Genomic DNA, 20,400 nt, shown 5'->3' on the forward strand with positions numbered 1-20,400 from the left:
AAAAGTTGTATATACTAGAAGCTATTAAATTCGCAAAAATTCAAATATATAGGGTGATCAGGGGGATGAAAATCTCTTGACGAAAAGTGGGTACAACAAAATTGCGCGACTTTCTATATCACCCTGTGTAATGCAAATAACTGACACAATATCGCAGAGAGTTGTAATTGATTCCCTTTAGTTGGTTCTAAAACCAATTAACTTTTTTTAAGCATTTTAAGGTAATTCTGAACGGATAAGAAACAAACAGAACAAGATAGATATAAAAATATATCTCTATTAATATTGAAAAAAAATATCTACATTTAAAATTACATTATGTACTTGGAGAAAATTCAACACCCTTGGAAACTAAGCAGCTTAAACGTCGATATACTATCATCTAAACACTTATATTTACGATATCAACAAAAAATCTACTTGAGCCATTTGCGGGGCAATCCCCAAACCCCGTCTCGTGTCGATCCTTTCAGAATGTCGAGAAAATGGTCCGGCCTTTTCGTTATCCTCTTAATCCTGGCGGCGTTCGCGATCTTGGCTGTAACTCTGTAGTTGAGTACGCAATCCTCCTGCTCCGGTGAATCCACAGAACCCGGTCGAAGGTAACGTAAATTTTTTAAGGCCTGATCGGCCTCCAGACCGTGAAAATACATGAGGTAGACGGCCACCATGACACCGGTCCTACCCAGTCCCATTCGGCAATGAACTCCTAGTGGCTAAAAGTATATACAAAATTAATAGCTTTATAAAAATATAAATAAAAGAGTCAAATTTAAACTAAATACGCATAATTATTTAATAGAAAACTTGCTGAGATGTGCTAATTTCACTGTATTAAACCACGAAGTTGATGGAATTGAACTACGCAAAGTTGTATATGTTACACGGACCTATTACTAAACTACTACTAAACTTTTTATGTGAAATGGGAGGAGAAATATTAAATAAATAAGCAACTTTTTAGACGTTACATCAAAAACTATATTTGATATGCATTTTCCCTCAAGTATTTTTAATATGCAGGGGTGTATTTAACAAGATTTAAGAAAAAGACATTTATCTCTATTTACATAGAGAACTGGCCTTCGAATATTTTTTCCATATGAGACTCGCAACATAAATTTATAGCAGACGAGGAAGAACAAGAGGAAAATGAATAATAATAAAAGACCAATAAATTACAAAGATAATAAGCAAAATAAGCCGTGATGAAATTAGATACTACTAGTAGGTAATACAGAAAGGGAGTATTTTGAGTTTCTCATATCAGAGAACGGTAACAACAATCAGCATGTCGGATCAAAAAACCAAGTGTTAATAAATGGAATAATTCAGAAATTAAAGCTCACGCTACAATTTTTGATAATAGGTACCCAGAACACTCAAAACCTATAAAGGAGGAAACACAAAATACCGCCAATTATAGACCGATCACATTGCCTGCTTTATACAAGATCATCAGAACGGCAATAACAAATAAAATTGATCAACATCTCTAACTAACAATAACATATTGACCAAAGGAAAATAGGATCTAAAAGAGGATAGATAATACAATACAGGATGTTTCTAAAATAGGGTTCCAAACTTCTGCTGCGTTTATAAATCATTAAAATAAGTCAAAAGTTCCTATTAACATGTGCCCTAAAACGCACCCTTAGGAAGTTATATGCCCATAAAAGGGCTCAAACAAAACGTGTTTTTTTTTCAAATAAATTGCAGTTATGAAGGATCCAACCATTTAATAAATAATTTAGGACATAAACTAAGACTATTTAAATTTAGAGTTACACTTACTAATTAAAGAACTAATTACTACTGCAGACAATAGCTAAATGTGAAATAGAAAATAATGGGATAAAAATTAATAATAATAAGTTAAATTACAAGAACTGCTCGAAGTGACCACCTTGCATTTCGATGCATAATCTAGCTCGACGCTTCAATGATTTGCGAACGCTTTGGAAAATTCTAGGTGTTTGCCTAGGTGTTTGGTTTCAATTTCCTCCCGTAGTTGCCGAATGGTCTCTGTTAGTCGCGGGGCATTGACGTGATGGTCCACTGGCTGACCACTCCTAACTGTGTTTGCTGGTAATGTTGGTATGGTAAATAATTACAACAAGGTAGCATGTTTGCATTTTATTGAGCATGCTCTCGCACCGAAGGATGAAGAGCGACTGACTTGAACATACACAGCGAGAACGAATATACAGAGAGCCAGCGCTGTGCAGGCTGCGCGCGACATCTGCTTACGAACACAGAGGCGTAACATAACTGCCCCCCTTGATAGGTCGTACCTTTCACAATGAAAATGCTACATTATTGGTATTATACATAGTACATAGTATATAGTGGACTGCAAAAATGATAGTATAACATATTTTGCACAACAATGTAAACAACATAAACATAATACAAATGCATATAAATGCACATATACAATAATAAAGTTGTATTTATCTAAAGCGGATCAACCGTCCTTTTCTATAGGTAAAATCGCCAATTCACTCACACTACGCTTCACCTCACCACTGCGTGTTTTTAAAGTCACTACACGCACTAAACCGTCTTGACCTGGGTGTGTCTGGATAATGCGGCCAAGCTTCCAACGATGAGGTGGCGCGTTCGGTTCTCTTATGATGCATAGAACTCCTTCGGTGATGGGACGTCTTTCTTCGATGGTCCATTTATTCCGTTGTCGGAGATGGTCAAGATAGTCTTTAGACTATCGAGTCCAAAACTGTTGAACGTAAAATCTCATATGTTTGTATCGGTTGACGTGCGTGCTCCGAACATCTTAAACAGGTACTTCAGGTACTGATGTAAGTGGAGCGCCAATTAGAAAATGACCAGGGGCGCTATTCTTGACTTCACTCGAATTGTTTCGTATTCGAACCGAAACGATGTATTAAAATACGAATGACTATTGTAAATGCTATTATTGACAACCCTTCGAATCGAGTTTCGTTTCAATTCGAGCACCACATTTAGCAACGTTGCTATTACAACTTTCATGTGATGTTCTATGGATTTTCTAACTTAAGAACGAAATTCAANGGTTGGAACGAACCATTTTCTCTTAAACGTTGATGGATTCTCTGAAATATCTGTCGAGAATGAAGTCTTCTATTCGGGTGTACTGCTGCATACAGACGCCTCGCTTCTGATGCATTTCCAGCCGCACGGCCGTACATAAAGTGGATATATGCCATTTCCGTGTTTGAATATGACTCCATTTTATGAGTTGCAATAATGTTGTATACTTAAATTTTCCACTCGCCACTTTTACTAATTAAACACTGCAAAGCTCAATTGACAGTTTATCAATAACTTAAATTGTTAAGCGTTCTGGCAACGTCAGTCTTTTATTTGCCATGGTAAACAGATTTTTGTAATTTTTGACCTAATAACTTAAAGAGCAGAGTAATTTTCAAACTCAATTTACTCGAAAACCATTGGAAATATTGATTTGGACAAAGATAATATTTTTTACGTAAAATTGTTAAGATTTTATAAATATGTAAAGAAAATTATAAAAAAATTGATATAAAAAAAATTACGGGCCGAAAACTCCCTTCACCAACCTAAATGGGACGCATATGGTTTGCATGTCGAAAAACGGAACAGCCCATGTTATTTAACGTAAAAAGTTATGTAAGACCCATAATTTTTTTTCTATTTATTTGCGACCGTTTTGTCAATAACAGAAAAAAACAGTCATATAACTTCCTAAGGGTGCGTTTTAGGGCACATGTTAAAAGGAACTTTTTGGCTTATTTTAATGAGTTATAAACGCAGCAGAAGTTTGGAACCCTATTTTAGAAACACCCTGTATAGAAACATTTGCCAACAAAATGTACAAGTAATATGCCTACCTACACTGATTACAAAAAAAGCCTTCGATGAACCTCCACCACTGGATAATTAAGACATATTTTAACAATATACATCCTGCTATTCTATCCACTGCAATGAGAGTAAGGAGGAGCACCTTATGCGCTATTTGGTTCTGTATATGTCTTAATCAAATACACCCATTACACATAGATATGAATTAAATAACAGGAAGTAACATTATTTAAAATAAACCACACAATAGAAGCTGATACAGGGTGTCCCTGAAAAGGATGGACAACGCTTGATGAAAATAAGACTATTTAGCCTAATTTACCTATATACAAAACTGCACGCCTACTAAGATATAGCCTTCTAAATATAGAATAAATAACCTAGTTTTCTTCAAATAATTTGAAAAGTATTTTTCTTAGAAACTTCAAATTTAGTACACATATTTTGTTATATAAGGGCAATATAAATAAAGAATTTGGTGAGAATACATATGCAGGATGTTCTCTTTCTAGTGCCTTAAAAAAAACAAAATTAACTACACATTTTTAGTCAACTAATAATATAAGAAAGTCAACATCAACATTTTAAATAAACTTAAATTGATATTTGTAATCACATTAAAAGTATAGTAAATGCTCAAAGTGACTTTCTTCTTAGGAAATTAAAATGATTTTTATCCATTACCTACCCCTCATAATATTAATTTCGTTTTGTATTATTCCCATAATTCGTTTTCTGTATTTACTGAAAAGCTATAAACTATGGTCCTCAACGTTCCCCAAAGGAAATAATTAAATGGGTTTAGGTCCGGGCATCGAGGTGGCCATTTTAAAGGGACATTATTTCCTCTACCTATCCACCTGTTAGGATAGTGCTCATCTAATGTAAGTATGACAAAGTTTGGAGAGCCCCATCATGCATGAAAATCATATTCATTCGTAGTGTTATCGGTAATTCTTCAGGCAGATAGGGTTCTCGTTTGGAGAAATTCTAAATAATTTTCTGCGTTCAATGTAGCAGCCCTAACATTAATCTTAAATTCATGTTGGAACCGTCTTTTACTGATTCCATGTGGATTTTCATCACAATAAACATGTTTATTATGTGAATTTTCTTGTGGATATTATTGTCTCTATTTCTGAGTTTCTGAATACTTTGACTGAAAACAAGACGGGATGGAGGATCTATTGGTAGGAAAAAGTTCTTGAACTGATTGAAAGTGGAATTGATGTAATAACTGGTCTTTTAATACTCTATTAACGGAACTTTTTGAAAGCCAACCACTGCCGCTAAACGCCTCGTACCTACTTGCAGAGTTTCTTCGACTCTTTCTAAAATTTGTTCCTCCAGCTGAATAGTTCTAGCCGTCCTGTTTCCCAGTGGCGTCTCTCCGCATTAGCAAATGTCTTGTGAATTAGAATTCTTCGATTAGAAATTCTTTTAGCATATGTTCAAACACTAGCAGAACAATTTTCTTCACAATAACCCAAAACTAGTAACATATCAGTTTGTTCAACAAAAGTATAAATTGTAACCATTGTGTAGGAAGATATTAAAAAACAAGGTAGGCTAAAATTAAATGACACCAAGCTTGACGCTGAACCTTTTAATTATTGTTATGAATTTGTTTCTTTGTTATGTGGAACCTCGTACTAGACTGATCTAATTAAACTGATTTTATATTGTGTAATGTGTATGTGTAAAAAATGCCAATTTTACTCGAAATCCATAAACGATATCAAAATTTTGTAAAAGGCAAAAAATCTTCTAAATTACTGCTTATTTTTAAAAATATAAATTCTGTCATCACTGGCGTACACTCAAAAAAGTTACGGGATAGCCAGTGGCGCACAGGTATTAGAAAGAGAACATCCTGTATATGTATTCTCACCAAATTCCATATTTACATTGTACTTATATAAAAAAACATGTGTACCAAATTTGAACTTTCTAAGAAAAATAGTTTTCAAATTGTTTAAAAAAAAAAAACTAGGTTATCTGATCTATATTTAGAAGGCTATATCTCAGTAGGCGAGCACTTCTGTATATAGGTGAGTAAGGCTAAATAGTCTTATTTTAATCCAAGGAACCTGTGGCCAAGCATTGTCCAACCTTTTCAGGGACACCCTGTATATGGTATTTACACGACAGGTACAGGGGTTCGTAAAATCTACAGAAATAATATCGAAAAGTGTAGGTACGTAAAGAGTTCGAAATACGTAAATGTAAAACTTTGCATATAAAAAACACTAATGTAAAATGGGAACATAAGCCAACCGAGTTAACAAATGGAAAACCATACATTATATAAATCTAGGAATTCATTAAAACAACAAATTGTATTATGCCACAACAAAATCTTCACTCAATTGTGCACCAAACAAAAAAAAATGTAAGATCCTATTTCCATAGTGAATAACACCCATTGCATAGGGTACAAATAGATAAAAATGATACACTGCTGATCCTATCGTCACAACAATACTCATTCGTCCCCAACTCAAAAATAAAAGAAAATAAATTGGTCTTCTATATGCTATATGCACTATAACAATGTCAGTGAGGAACAGATATATATGAAACAAACATACAAATTCCTATGGAAAGGTCAATTATACACTGACGCTGAGAGCTTTATTCTTGCAATTCAAGATCAGATCATAGCCACAAATGACTATAAAAAGCATCCAAAGGAGAACACAATCACAAATGACGATGCATAAAATGCCACTTATTCCAATATCGAGTTGCAATCTATCAGCAGGTGATGAATGTAATATTTCTGTAGTTAAAATCGTACATTGAGCAATAGCATCAATAGACCGCATTTGTAAACAAGAAAGCCTTCTCTCTCACTCTAATCGTAAGGATTACCCCAGAAGTGGGACACTTGTTCAGTTTTGCTCCTCGGGGGTTTTTGGGGTCACGATGGCAACGGTCTCCGAGATACCTAGTGCCCAGGGTGGCCGGTTTCCACGTCATCTCCTGGAGTTTTTTGGAAATTCGTTATAAATTTAGCCGAAACTCGTTACCTCGGGGTTTTTGAGGTCACTGAACACGAATATCACGACGGCAACGATCTCCGAGGTACCTAGTGCCCAGCGTGGCCGGTCCACGTCATCTCCTGGAGTTTTGTGGAAATTCTTTATAAACTTATCCGAAACTCGTTACCTCGGGGTTTTTAGGACCGCTCAATATGAATATCACAACGGTGATGGTCTCCGAGGTACCGATGTCATCTTCATAAGCTTTATCGAATATCTAAATAAACTATCCGAAATTTTTTTTTTAATTTGGCACTTTTAATACAGTAGGGACCATTGATGATATTCGGGTTGAGCTACCTCAAAAACGCCGAGGTAACGAGTTTCGGTTAAGTTTATAACGAAATTCCACAAAACTCCAGGAGACAACGTGGAAACCGGCCATCCTGGAACTAGGTACCTCGGAGAGCGTTGCCGTCGTGATATTCGTGTTCAGCGATCTCAAAAACCCCGAGGTCACGAGTTTCGGCTAAGTTTATAACGAATTTCCACAAAACTCCAGAAGACGATGTGGAAACCGGCCACCCTGAGCACTAGGTACCTCGGAGACCGTTGCCGTCGTGATATTCGTGTTCAGCGACCTCAAAAAGCCCGAGGTAACGAGTTTCGGCTAAGTTTATAACGAATTTCCACAAAACTCGGAGACGACATGGACGACGTAGACAATGCAATTGTCTACGCGTAGACAATGATCTAGATGAAGACTTAATTTGGAAGAGTCGACAATGTCAACAATTAAGAAACTCTCAAAACTAGAAAAAGGTGTGTTTTTATTTTAAACGAAATACCTTGTATATTATTTAAATTTTGAAAAATAATCTGCTGTCAGAAAAAATAAATGAATGGAAATGTAATATTCTTAGATATGTGATGTCGACTATTTTAAACACCCTGTATATTATTCAAATTTTGAAAAGAGAACCCTTTTCTCATTTAAACAATTCTAAGTAGGCAGCTGTCAAATGAATGTAATATTTGTCTAAGTTATTTGAAATTTTAGACACTAATGACATCTAGTATTAAAGACAGTTGCTGACGATATTTAAATTGTTTTAATTATTGGTAAAAATGAGGGTACACTTGTAGTAAGTACATGGGGTACACGCACTGAAAATAAATGTGAAATACTGCAACTGTATTAGGTTAGGAATATTATATTAATAATAACGCTGGATCAAGTACTAAAGCAAGATATAAAGCATAATATTGTTGATAACTGTTTTAACAAAAATTTCACTATTTGAAACGTAAAATACAATTAGGCCAATGTTGTATTGATCGACAATTACTTAGAATTACCTAAACATACCTATTGTATTAAATCGTGAAATGTTGAAAGTAACTATATACAAAGTGTGTATTTTTTTAAATCCGAAAAGTGCCTTTTACATTTTGCATAATATACTGTTGTTCCATTTAAAATAATCGGCAGTGTTTCACAAAAATTTAACATTTCTGTTAAATTTGCTTTACGTCCACTCATTTTATGTTTATGTAAAAACAGCCAAACAGAAAAAGTTGAGTGATGAATTGAGTACAGCACAAAATAGATCATACGTAAATGTAACGCAAATATAATATAGGTTAGATTAAACTGAAATTAGAGCGCAAACTCCGCTTTGTATACATTGTCTACATAGTCTACGTTGTTTACATAGTCTACGCGAAGTCTACACGTAGACGTCGACAATTAAAGTTGACGCGTAAACGCCCATCCCTGCTCGGAGACCGTTGCCGTCATGATATTCGTGTTCAGCGACACCAAAAACCCCCGAGTAACAAAATTGAACTAATTTCCATCAATATTTTCCAAGTTATAAATTTTTCATTTTTTAAATCTTCGAGATGCAATTTTAAAAATGCATTTTTCTTATGCACCGATGCAATTTTCATTTCTCATTGATCACATAGGGTCACAAACTTTCTCGACGCTCTAACGAATCGAATGCAAAAAACTGCATCACGATCCATCTTACTGCACAGATTTCGGAGGTAAGGCCGTTTTTAGTGCTTTATTTCCTCGACTAGATACTCAATTAAATAGAAAAAACAATAAAAATATAACAAAGTAATAATTACAGACAATTGTGTTGCAACTCGTTGCATTGAATCCAGCAGTAAATAGTGGTATTTTAATCCAAAATCGTTATTTTTTGAAACGTCTATATCTACCGGCAATAATTTAAAGAAGTTCTGAGTGAACATATTTCATTACGCTTGTTGGTAGAGTCAAAAGAACCCGTGCCTCCTAATGTTTAACAGAGACATATAGCACCTGCTGCATATAAATAGGGCTTCTTGGAGAATGTGGGGCACACAAAAGGACAAACACTGGGTAACTAGCACTGTGGAGAGATAAACGGCGGTTTGACTGTATTCTCTAGGGGCACAATAGGGTAAACATCATCAATTATGTACCGTAACCGTAGGATGACAGATTAATAAGTAATGTCTGGCAAGGCAAGATGACTGCGGTGCACTTGATTACGTTGTCCTCCTGCAAAGCTTATAATATGTACAGATTAATCTAGTTGAATAACAAAATAAAAAAATGTACAAGGCTATCTAATAAGATGGATGTTTTCAAATTAGAGATCAAAGGGTTTAAAATGGAAATGTTAAATACAGAAGCTGTATATATTGATTACAGTAATAGATGTCCCAAAAGAAATGCAGGATTTCACATGGGGAAAAAAGATTTAATTAATTAAAAAGTTTTTACGAGTTTTAAAAGGGTAGACATTAAATATGAAAGAGGATATGGGACAGATGTTCTCCATGACTCATTTGGCATAGTATCATGCTTTAGCATACCTGCGGCTGAATTTCGTTGATTGTCTTCAACCGATCCTGTTTTGTTCAAACGTGGAAATTAATCTTTTCAAATTTGGTTCATTCTGAGCGTTCCTTCTACCGAAAATTCCACGTAATTTGCGCACAGTCTCAACTACATACTCTCCCTACTTGTAATTAATTTTCACAATCTTCTCTCGCACATCCGTTGCACTGTTTTTAGTATGTAAAAATATGTAAAAATCTCCTTTAAAATAATTATTTTTTCTTTTAATTTGCTAATTTTTTTCATCGATCAATCGGTGGCCGAGCGATTCCAGGCGTTTTTTTACATATTAAGGCAAAGTAAATATGTGTTTCCAATATTTTGTTAGCTATATCAAATTATTATTTCTCATAAAAATATAAAAAATTTTAATTAATTTTAAATTGTTGCAAAAATTTGTTTGTATAAAATTAGTAATAAATATAATAAAACAACTATATATTAAAATTTCAAGAAGTTAAAATTGTAATTTTATCGACCGCATTATTTTTATTAGTATTTTTTAGTTTTGAGAATTTTGGAATAAATTCAAATGCTTTTTATTCTTTTTTAAATCTTTTAACAATAAATAATAATTTGAAAATAATTTTTACATTTAAATCGTAATTAAATAGCTAATAAAATATTGGAAAAACATATTTACTTTGCCTTAATATTTAAAAAAAAATAACTTTTTAAACGAATGATAGCTTCATTTATTTATTTTATAATAGTGAAATAATTCCGAAATTGAAATTTTAATTAATATTTCGTTTAACAATAGTCTTTGTGACATTTTTGTAAATTAAAAAAAAATTATTATAAAAGATGCATTTTTTCTGGCGTTCAGAGCTATTCTATGAATTCGTAAATATGCCCATTGTTATTTTTTCGTCGAACTACCCCAGTTTTAAAAAAAAATAAGTTTCTACGTTGAATAGAAGCCGAGATATTGCAAAATTTACAGCGCGCACCTATTTGAACTTTGGATTTAGCGAGTACCTTCTCTTTAAAGGGCTCGTGAGTCGTTAATTTTCCACATTTTTCAATGCAATTCACGGGAAATCGTAGTTTACGTCCTAAACTTTATTTTGCGAAAAATTCAAGTCTTAATATTTATAAACAATTGCGCTACGATTTAAAAAAAAATCTTATCTTGGCTACTGTTGGTCATAGAGGGTACTTTTTTATTTTAAAATTGTATTTTTTGCCAGCTATCCATTACACCTATTTTCGGTGAGATAGCATAAATAGCAACAATGTTATTCAAATTGTTTATAAGCGAAAAACGCACGGTTTTTTAATGCACAATTTGAGAATGTTAATGTCAAGAAAACGGTGATATTTTTAATATGTCCCTTAATTGCGTCTTTAAGATTACAATGACGCTTTCAGAATTATGTTTGGTTGAAAATTAACGCCTGTACAGAGGCTTAAAGTTCATAACTTTTGGAGCCTCCGCTATAAACAAATAGAATTGTGCGAAAACTATTGCACCTACAGCGCCCACTTTTGGCACACTTTTGAAGTATGACAAAACCCTCAACTTGTCATCGGTTTTATAAAATTTTAACAATAAATGCGATAGTTATAAACAAATTAAATAATGGGCACTTTTCTTGTTTTTTTGCAATAACTTTTTTGTTTATTAACCGATTTTAATTTAACTAGTCTCATTTTGTAGATAATAGATTTTACTCCCTATAAGCTGTCTCAGAGTCACTTTTCGCTAAAATTGATGGTTTTCCCTGCAAAGTGAAAAAACTGTTTTCCTCACTTATTTGTTTAAATAGAAAAGTTAGCTAATAAAAGTTTTTGACTCACGAGACGAGAGATGTCTTGTATTATGTTCCTTTAGACAATTTTACAATAATCTCGCGGACAGGACTTTTTTCGAGTAAAAATTTAATTTTCTTGGTCTATATTATAGACCCATTGCTCATAGGAGAAAATGCACTTAAATAATTTTTTTTATTGCATTGCCCATGGTACGTTATTCAGGAACGCCCTATATATCGCAGGTATAAAAAGGGACGAATATCGGAAATATAAGACATTGTAAATATTGCGTTTCACCGTCATTACCGATTTAATTCAGTATTTTAAAACTTACTATAGTAACTGCATAAGCCCTCTAAGCCCTCGGCAACTTCTCAAATACTTGAACTTTTAACTAACCAGAAATTTTACGCGAAGGAGTGACACCTTCATCCTGCGTCAAATGAGTATCTAAAATGACGCGATAGGGTCACATAAAAGCTTTCCGTGTGATGGAAAAGTAAACATGGGCCAATTTAATCCATCCCCTTTGGATGATCCGTCTGGTGAAAAATCGACACATTTTTCCTTTTAAAAAAATACGGACTGATATTTGCAGTGCAATAGAAACGGAAACGGTCTTTTTATCCGGAAAATTTCTACAATATGGTGCAGATTATTGCTTTCAAGGGAAGGTATACAGGGTGGGGATCGCGATATGATACGCCATATTCTATAAATAATTTGTGTTAGAGGTAACAAGTTAAATGACTCAGTTAAAATGCGTAATTATGTAATTATTGCATACATTTTCACTTACTATTGAACATTCTTATAATTTTTTAAAACTGATTAATTTCAGCGAAATATAATATCGATTGTATAAATTCTCTAAAAACCTAATATTAGAGCACTTTTAAATAAAATGTCGTTAATACGAACTACTCTGCGGACTACTGATCCTTCCCAACATTGAATTGCATAAAGGCACAAAGCAATGCTTTCTTCCTGTAGGCATTGGGTAGCGATAAATTTTAATATATGACATACACTTTATAGGTTATATTAGCCTATGGCATAGTAATGAACTAATAAGTTTGAAACGGGTCTACGACTTGTGATTCTGCTGACGAATAATCTTGGTTGTTTACCCCAATATCTATTGGGGACGTAATTAAATGCTGCACGAAGCACGTAGCTCGCAGAGAAATTATTGTTTTGCACAATATCACCAGTTAAAAAGTTTACTTCGCCTAGTGCCACACATGCTTAAATAGTACCTACAGATTAGTAGGTCACTCTTTGCCAGTAGATCAAAGCAAAAGTTTCTAGAAGTCGGCACTGAGTAGCAATGGCATTTAAGATATGACATACTTTGTAGGTTATATCTTACCCACAAGCACAAATTATAATTTTTAAATATTATTTTGTTTTCTCGTAATAAACCTTTTAACAAATAAGAAAAAAATGAAGTTTTTAACTCATTACCTTGTTATTTTTACGACACCATTGCACCACTCTGATGAACTTGAAAATATCTTCTATCGAAGGCGCTTGACATTCCGTGACGGGAATGAAAGTCCATTCAAATTTTGAATTTGCCAGTGGCGGTACCTTCTCTGGGCAAAGTGTTACTATGTGCCTTATGCCTGTAATAAGGAAAACAACTTTAACTTAAATTGTAACATTTTTTAGAAACATAAGCAATTCTGAAAGAAACGTTATAAGTACCTACATATTATAAAATATAATAATATCACTTATATTTTATAGAAGATGTGGACTAAAAAGAACATAGCGACGCTTATTATTGATCTGCAATTTTTCAGTTCAAAACTTCCTATAGAGTATTTCCAGAATTAAATAAACAATTATATATTGTTTAAAAACACTCCGTGTTCTTTCTGCATATGTCAAAAGTGTTTTTTGTAATAAAGGTTTCGAATTTGTTTTATTATTACATTCAATTTCAGTTTTATACACTTTTTGACGAGTTTTAAAATAGTGATAGAATAGTGTCGATAGTGATTATAGCAGGCTTCATGTAGAGCTAAAATGATGTGAAAGTATAGTTTTCTATGCCTTATATAGCGCACACCGCAACGTATAACAATATATCTGCTTTAAACCAAAATGAAACTAAAAGAAATGGTATTAATGGTAACAATGTTTGAGAAGCGCGAAGCAAAAAACAATATATTTTCAAATTATATCGTTTATTATTGCCATATTATTATTTACCAGTGAATATCTTTATATCGAAGACTAGTTAGTTATTTATATGTCTACTTAGTTCCCAAAATTTGGGAGTATTACATCAAAATATTCTGTAGATTATTATGATTAATGATTTGGTAAACGCTCAGACTTTTGCACGAAGTATGTGAGAAGTAAAACTGTTATCAATAGTGTCTCGAAGTAGTTAGACGTAAACGATAGATTTGAGGATTAAACAAAATTAGTTGTCTCTATGCAATAATTCAGTACCGCAGTTTAAGTACGGAAAATAACACATGTGCTCTGATGGCTTTGTGATTTGAAAATCAGATTGGATAAAGATGATGTAGTAATGACAGTTGTGGGATTGAAAGACATAACATTTTTTTTTCATCAGTGAATAAATAGTCGCGTAAAATGTAAAACGGCAAGTGGAACCCAATAACCAAACTTTATTTTTTTTAACTTTATAATTAATTTTATACTATTAGTATTGGTCCTTGTTTCAATCAATGTACTGCCCTCTCATATTCACACAATTTGCTTTGATGTCATCAATATTTTGAAAACGGCGTCCCCTCACCACAGATTTTAATTTTGGAAATAAGAAAAAGTCGCAAAGAACCAGGTCTGGAGAGTACAGAGGGTGAGGGAGGAAGTAATCTGATTTTTGGCACAAAACTGACGAACTGACAATGCTGAATGTGCGGGCGCATTGTTATCGTGCAAGAACCATGTAGACAAGGCGAAAACCTCGCATTCGTGGGAGAAATTTTCCGACTCGATTTTTTTTGCATATTCAGATTTGTGAGATGTTCCTTAACATGAATCAAGGTGATGCCAGCCGGAAACCTGGTGGTCATTTGTTTAAACAAACTTTTGCCAGGTACCTAAATTAAAGTTTAAATATCCCCCTACAAGATGCTGAAGAGTTTTTGGGACTCTCATTATTTTAATGCCTTGTTTTTTATTTGTGAATAATGCGCTATGAGCTTTACAAACGTAGGTACATATGAAAAAGTTTCATTTTTCCTCAATATCAATATTTGGATTTCACAGCTTTTGGTTATCAAAATGAAACAGGTGAATTATTACTTAAATTTATTACCAAAGATCCATTACGCTTGATTAACAATTAAAAAACAATGTTTTAAAACAATGCGAGTCCAAAAAACTCTTCAGCAACTTGTAGGGTGATGTTTAAACTTTAATTTAGATACCTGGCAACATCAAAAATAACAATTTTTACCCGGAAATCGGCCGTTGCAAATCGTCACTTTCGCATTTTTAGCAACTTAAATTGTTTATAATTTTAAAACTATCAATTTTAGAGGCATAGTGCATAGGAACATTTTTGTTTACAATGTAACAAAAAACCTAAAAAAATGAGTGAAAAAAACCAATTTTTACAATTTGTTTAGAAAAGTTTGTTTAAACAAATGGGCACCAGATTTCCGGCCGGCATCATCTTGATTCATGTTAAGGAACATTTCACGAATCTGAATATGCAAAAAAATCGAGTCGGAAAATTTATCCCACGAATGCGAGATTTTCGCCTTGTCTAATGAGTTTGTCTCTGATCTACGGATTATGAAAATTTTCTTAATAAACTTTTAGTTAGCTAGGCTTATTTACGAAGGAACTACTTTCTCTAAAATAAAATTGTAATTTCATAATCACTGACGTAGAAGTGGGGCTATTTTTATAAATAAAGAAATATAAAACAAGATTTTTTTAATCATTTTGTATAATTTTTCGCACTATCAGTATTTGTCTACAAATAAAATCTTTTTAGTGGAAAATATGGTTTTCAATGCTGTTAAAAAACTAGACATTAATTATTACAATATTTAGTTACCTAAATTATTTTTTAATTAACTAACATATACCCTAACTTTTTTTGAACGGAGACTCTTTTGTTTCATATAAAAAATTAGAGCTTTTGGACAGTTTTTCAATGAAAGTGTACCTTTGTGTTATGTCAGTAGGTTGCATAGTGTCTGAATAAATTTAATTTCAAGGGGAAAAAATGTAGAACTAAAATTGTAAATATTCCTTTAAGAAAACAACTGATTATGTTTTTAATTAAAATTGTAGATATTTTCAAAACTGACTCTTAAAAATAATGATTTGTTGATTTATAAACAATCATAATTGACGTTTTATCAATTCAATAAAAACCTCGATAAAGACACGTGGATACATCCACAGACAAAATAGCTATCGCCACAGACCGCTCCTGGAATAGGCCAGCAGTTTTAAATTTCCGAATTGCCGGTAGAGTACACCACCAGCAGAATTTTAGGAAGAATCAACTACAGCGGCCCGTATACCTAAGCGTATCCTAGCAACATATAAACAAGACTTTGGTAATGTTGCCAGGCGTACTTACGGATTTCTTTTGTACACTTTTTTATCAATATCTGTTTTTTGCGTTACTGTATTTACTTCAATGTATGATGTAGGTATTGATAAAAATGTTTTTAAAGAATCAACGAATATCTATGTATGTATCATATGATATTCTGCAGTGGTGTTACAATTAAGTTCTTTAATCATAATTTCCAAATAAACAAAATTCGTAATACTATTTTAAACAGCTTATAATATAATATTTTTAATATTTGATGATGACCATATATTTATTTAATATACAAGGTGGGTTATTAGTACGTCGCGGAATGTAGGTACAGGTTTTTTTTTTTGTATTTTGTCATCCACTTATAGGTTTAATAATTAAAGATAGAAAGAAACTTTAAATACAAATGTACTTTTCCTTTATTTCATTTGACATCAAAATTTACTGGCATAAAATATATATGTTTAAAATAAAAAAAATCATTAAAAAAAATTAAAATTCATCCTTATGAAAATAACAAACAACGCTTTTTATAACTAACCTTTACAACAACATAAGGAGAATAACTAAAAATGAAATAACATTAATATACCTACAATTTTTACAAATCAACATGCAAGTGATTGTGATGATACAGTTGTAAATATGTTTCAATTTACTATTAATTGCTTCAAAAACAAATTCAAAATTATCAAACATTTCGTCCTGTATTTTTTTTTCAATACTTGCAAATTTTCAGGTAAAAAAAAATATGTCTAAAGGACTGACATGAAATCGGGGCTGTTTTCTGGCCACCTAAGGTTTCTAATAATATTTTGTAGTGTTCGTTGACGGGATTCTTCCTCCAAAATAAATTTGTCAATATTCCTGAAGAACTTTTGCACATTATTGTTATTTGAAAAATACAGTTAATTATGTTTTATTTTTCGTCATCAGAATAACCCATTGTAATTTTTTTAATTTTTTAAATTAAAATGGGTTATTCTAATAATGATAAATCCCATGTATTTTTAAAAGAAGGTTCGTTTCTGTCGTTTTTGTCTGATTGTGTGCGAGAGAGATAGAGTTATAGTGTGCGATAGAGATAGAGTGACTCTGTCCTCATAGAGAGCTTATCTCTCTCTCTCTCTCTCCCTGCTGCCTTCAGGAGTCTCCCCAGCAATTTCAGGACACCTAGGGAGGGAACGTGGGGTAGAGCGCGTGGCCTTGTTAAGCCTTCGTTATCGATCTATGATGTCACACAGTATAAGAAAAAAAAATGGTTTTTGCTCGTAACTCGGAAATGGCTGGAAATATAAACAAATTTCCCCTTGGTTCTGAGTAGAGCACTCGGTGGGTGACGCAGAGCGGGGTGTCACAATATATGAAAGAAAAAAAAAAAGTATTTGCTTAGACTCTTAAGTATCAAAAAATCTCCCATGGTGAACAAATAAATCTCCCATGGTGAACGAGTGAAAAACGTCAAAACCCGCATGTCAAAAAAAAAAACGGGACCAACGGTGTGTGACGTCATAGGATAAAAAAGTGTTTATAACTCGGAAACGGTGCGTTGAATCGAAAAAATAATTGAAAAATGTCAACCCCTCCCTCCCGGGTTCTGTATGTTCCTTCTGCGTTGAATGCAAAAGGTCCGAAGTCCGTATGTCGAAAATAAATTCTGAAAACAAGAGGTATGTCATGTTATAGTAAAAAGGCCGTATAAATCGGAAACGGTGCGTTAAATCGAAAAAATAATTGAAAAAATCTCCCCACACTCCTGGTTCTGTATGACAGTTCTGCGTTGAATGGAAAAGGTCCGAAGTCCGTATGTGGAAAATAAATTTCGGAAAGAAGAGGTGTGTGAGGTGATACAGTAAAAAAGGTCTTATATTCGGAAACGGTGCGTTGAATTGAAAAAATAATTGAAAAAATCTCCCCACTACTCTGGTTGTGATTATCCGTTCTGCGTTGAATGGAAACGGTCCGGAGTCAATATGTTGAAAAAAAAAAAGTTAGTTAGTTAAAAATTGCAACAGCAGTAGCGAACGCATTATCTTATCTCCGTATTGATTGATGATTTGTTATTTTTTTTTTAAATAAATGTATTTAACTACTCCTTGAGGTTCCAGCAATTTTACATTGTGTTAATTTTTTTGAACACCTTGTGTAACAAATATGGGCTCTACCAATGACTTCCATAATATGCAACAATTGTGTCAATAAATAATTATTTACCTATCTAAAGAAATCAACAATAAGAGGCAGTACCCATCTAAGGATACACAATCTGTATAATGCATTTTTTTTAAACATAGGTTTTGATATCGTACCATATTGGAAGTCGACGCACAAATTTAAAAACATTAATTTCGAGTTTTTGAATTTTCCCATTCCAAGGTGATATAAAATAAATAATTAATTAGGTAAATTCATAGTTTTAATTCTAACTTGATTTATTTTATTTAACATTTAAGGCAAATGTGATTTCCAAACACAAGATAAGTTCCATATCTCTTTAATTACATAATTGAAAGCATTAAATTTATTTAGCAGTTATTATTTGGCAACAAAGCCACCGCTGGAACTGCCGCCTATTAGCAAGTAGAAGAGTTACCACGCTAAATTTTATAGCTGGAAGCCGGCTAAGGAGACCCTGCTTCCATTTCGGGTTGCCAATTTCCAGCATTTAAGTAGCAGTCTGTAGCGATACGCTATATTGTCTGTGATACATCTTACATAAAAATTCTATAAAAAACGAAACGGCACAAATATCTCCAATACCGTTAGAGATACGGATAGGGAACCTGTACACAGTTTGAAAGAGTTTTCTAACATCCAAAGTAAAAATATACTGGGTGTCCCATTTAAAATAACCAAGTTATTGCTGTTTAAAGTATTCAGCAGTTTTTTTGAACACTCTGTACAATGCTAAGTGACGACAAATATAATAATTTATAACTTCAAGAACCTAAAATACACTCTCCAAAGCTGCTCCCTTAAAATTATTTTTTTATTGCAAATAATATTAAATTTCTACGCTAAGCCTACATTTGCACTAAAATTGAAATATCTCACAAACAATAAGTCCTAGGTATGCTTTCAAAAATGTAGTAAAATACAGGGTGTTCCATTTACAAATACATAACGTTGATATGGTACGCTTTTCCAGGATTCCCTGTATATTTCAAAATATTTTTAAAACGTGATCAACCTACACGTAAACTGTGGGAATATTGATTCTAGATATGTAAAATTCTATAAGATATAATAATAAAACGTGACATATAAAAAGATTTCGTCAAATCACTTCCATGTTTTTTATGTCTCGTGTCTTTCGTCCCGCGCTCAAAGCCTTTGGTAGACAATCGCAAAGACATAAATACTTAAACATAAATATATATTTTTGGCACAACTTTTCAAATGTAAATACTTGTAAGTGTACCTAAGCCGTCCGGAATTATTTGTAATATATATTCTTTAGTACCTCCTTCCCAAAGAAATTCCAAATTGCCTCTTGTTTGCGGCCACGCGAACGCCGCCAGTTTGTTCTCCTCCACCCACGTGAAGAACCAGGGAGGATAGAGGGCGTCCTCGTCCCCTTCCAGCATCAACCTGTAAATGTATAAATATAGGAAAGAATACAAATACCACTCCTTTTAGATAAATAATGCAATTTTCCTGGGTGACTTGCGAGTAACAAAAGAAGTATATTGGGGGATGTTTGTTTTTGTTTTCGTCCATCTTATTTTCTTGTAATACTTCGTCATCTTCTTAAGTTAACTTTATTTTTGTAGACATTGCTTACATTGTTACGACGATGATGAAGAATTTGACTCAAATTGATGTAAATATAAAATAAATAAGACTTTCATAAGTAGAGAGCGGACAATGTGTGACTTTAACCCGAAGAATAGGTCAAATTTTGGTAGAGATGTGTACGCGTTCAAAAATGTATTGTGTATAAACTATGCAAAATATAATTATTATGTATAGCAAATATATCGTATTATCCTCGCGAAGATTTGTACCCTTTATTTAAAATCCATAAATCATGTGAACAGGTTAAATAACGAGAAAATAATTAAGTTAATTTAGTTCTAAAGAAATGAAATGACACTCGCGCCCATCTCTAGTCCATCCGTCGACATCGGTTGCGTTTATCGAATTCCTATTGGTCAGAATTCAAACTGCAGCCCTGTTATGAATGGAGCGTGAGTTGGACTATTCTATCATGTGCGTCGCCTGAGGATATTCGTTACATTGACTCCTAATTTCCAATTAAAAGAACGACACTATTTTTAACCGAACTTTATTTAATAAATATGTAGTATACAATTTCTGATTTTCTAAATATTTTATAACGCCTAAAAATGTAT

At 33.1% G+C, this 20,400-nt stretch overlaps 1 protein-coding gene across 1 annotated transcript in view; it reads right to left on the reverse strand.

Moving 5' to 3' along the window:
• Positions 1-284: 284 nt before the first annotated feature.
• LOC108913495 (dual specificity protein phosphatase 23-like) overlaps positions 285-20,400 on the reverse strand; it is a 29,862-nt gene continuing 9,746 nt past the window's right edge. Inside the window, exons 2-4 of the mRNA XM_018719048.1 lie at positions 19,509-19,636; positions 12,958-13,118; positions 285-716 (exon numbers count right to left, since the gene is read on the reverse strand). Of these exons, the coding sequence (XP_018574564.1) occupies positions 417-716; positions 12,958-13,118; positions 19,509-19,636 (589 nt within the window). The 3' untranslated portion in view covers positions 285-416. The remainder of the gene's footprint in view (positions 717-12,957; positions 13,119-19,508; positions 19,637-20,400) is intronic.

Source organism: Anoplophora glabripennis, unplaced genomic scaffold (genome assembly GCF_000390285.2).
Source record: "Anoplophora glabripennis isolate ALB-LARVAE unplaced genomic scaffold, Agla_2.0 scaffold801, whole genome shotgun sequence".
In the NCBI taxonomy this organism is placed as follows: Eukaryota; Metazoa; Arthropoda; class Insecta; order Coleoptera; family Cerambycidae; genus Anoplophora; species Anoplophora glabripennis.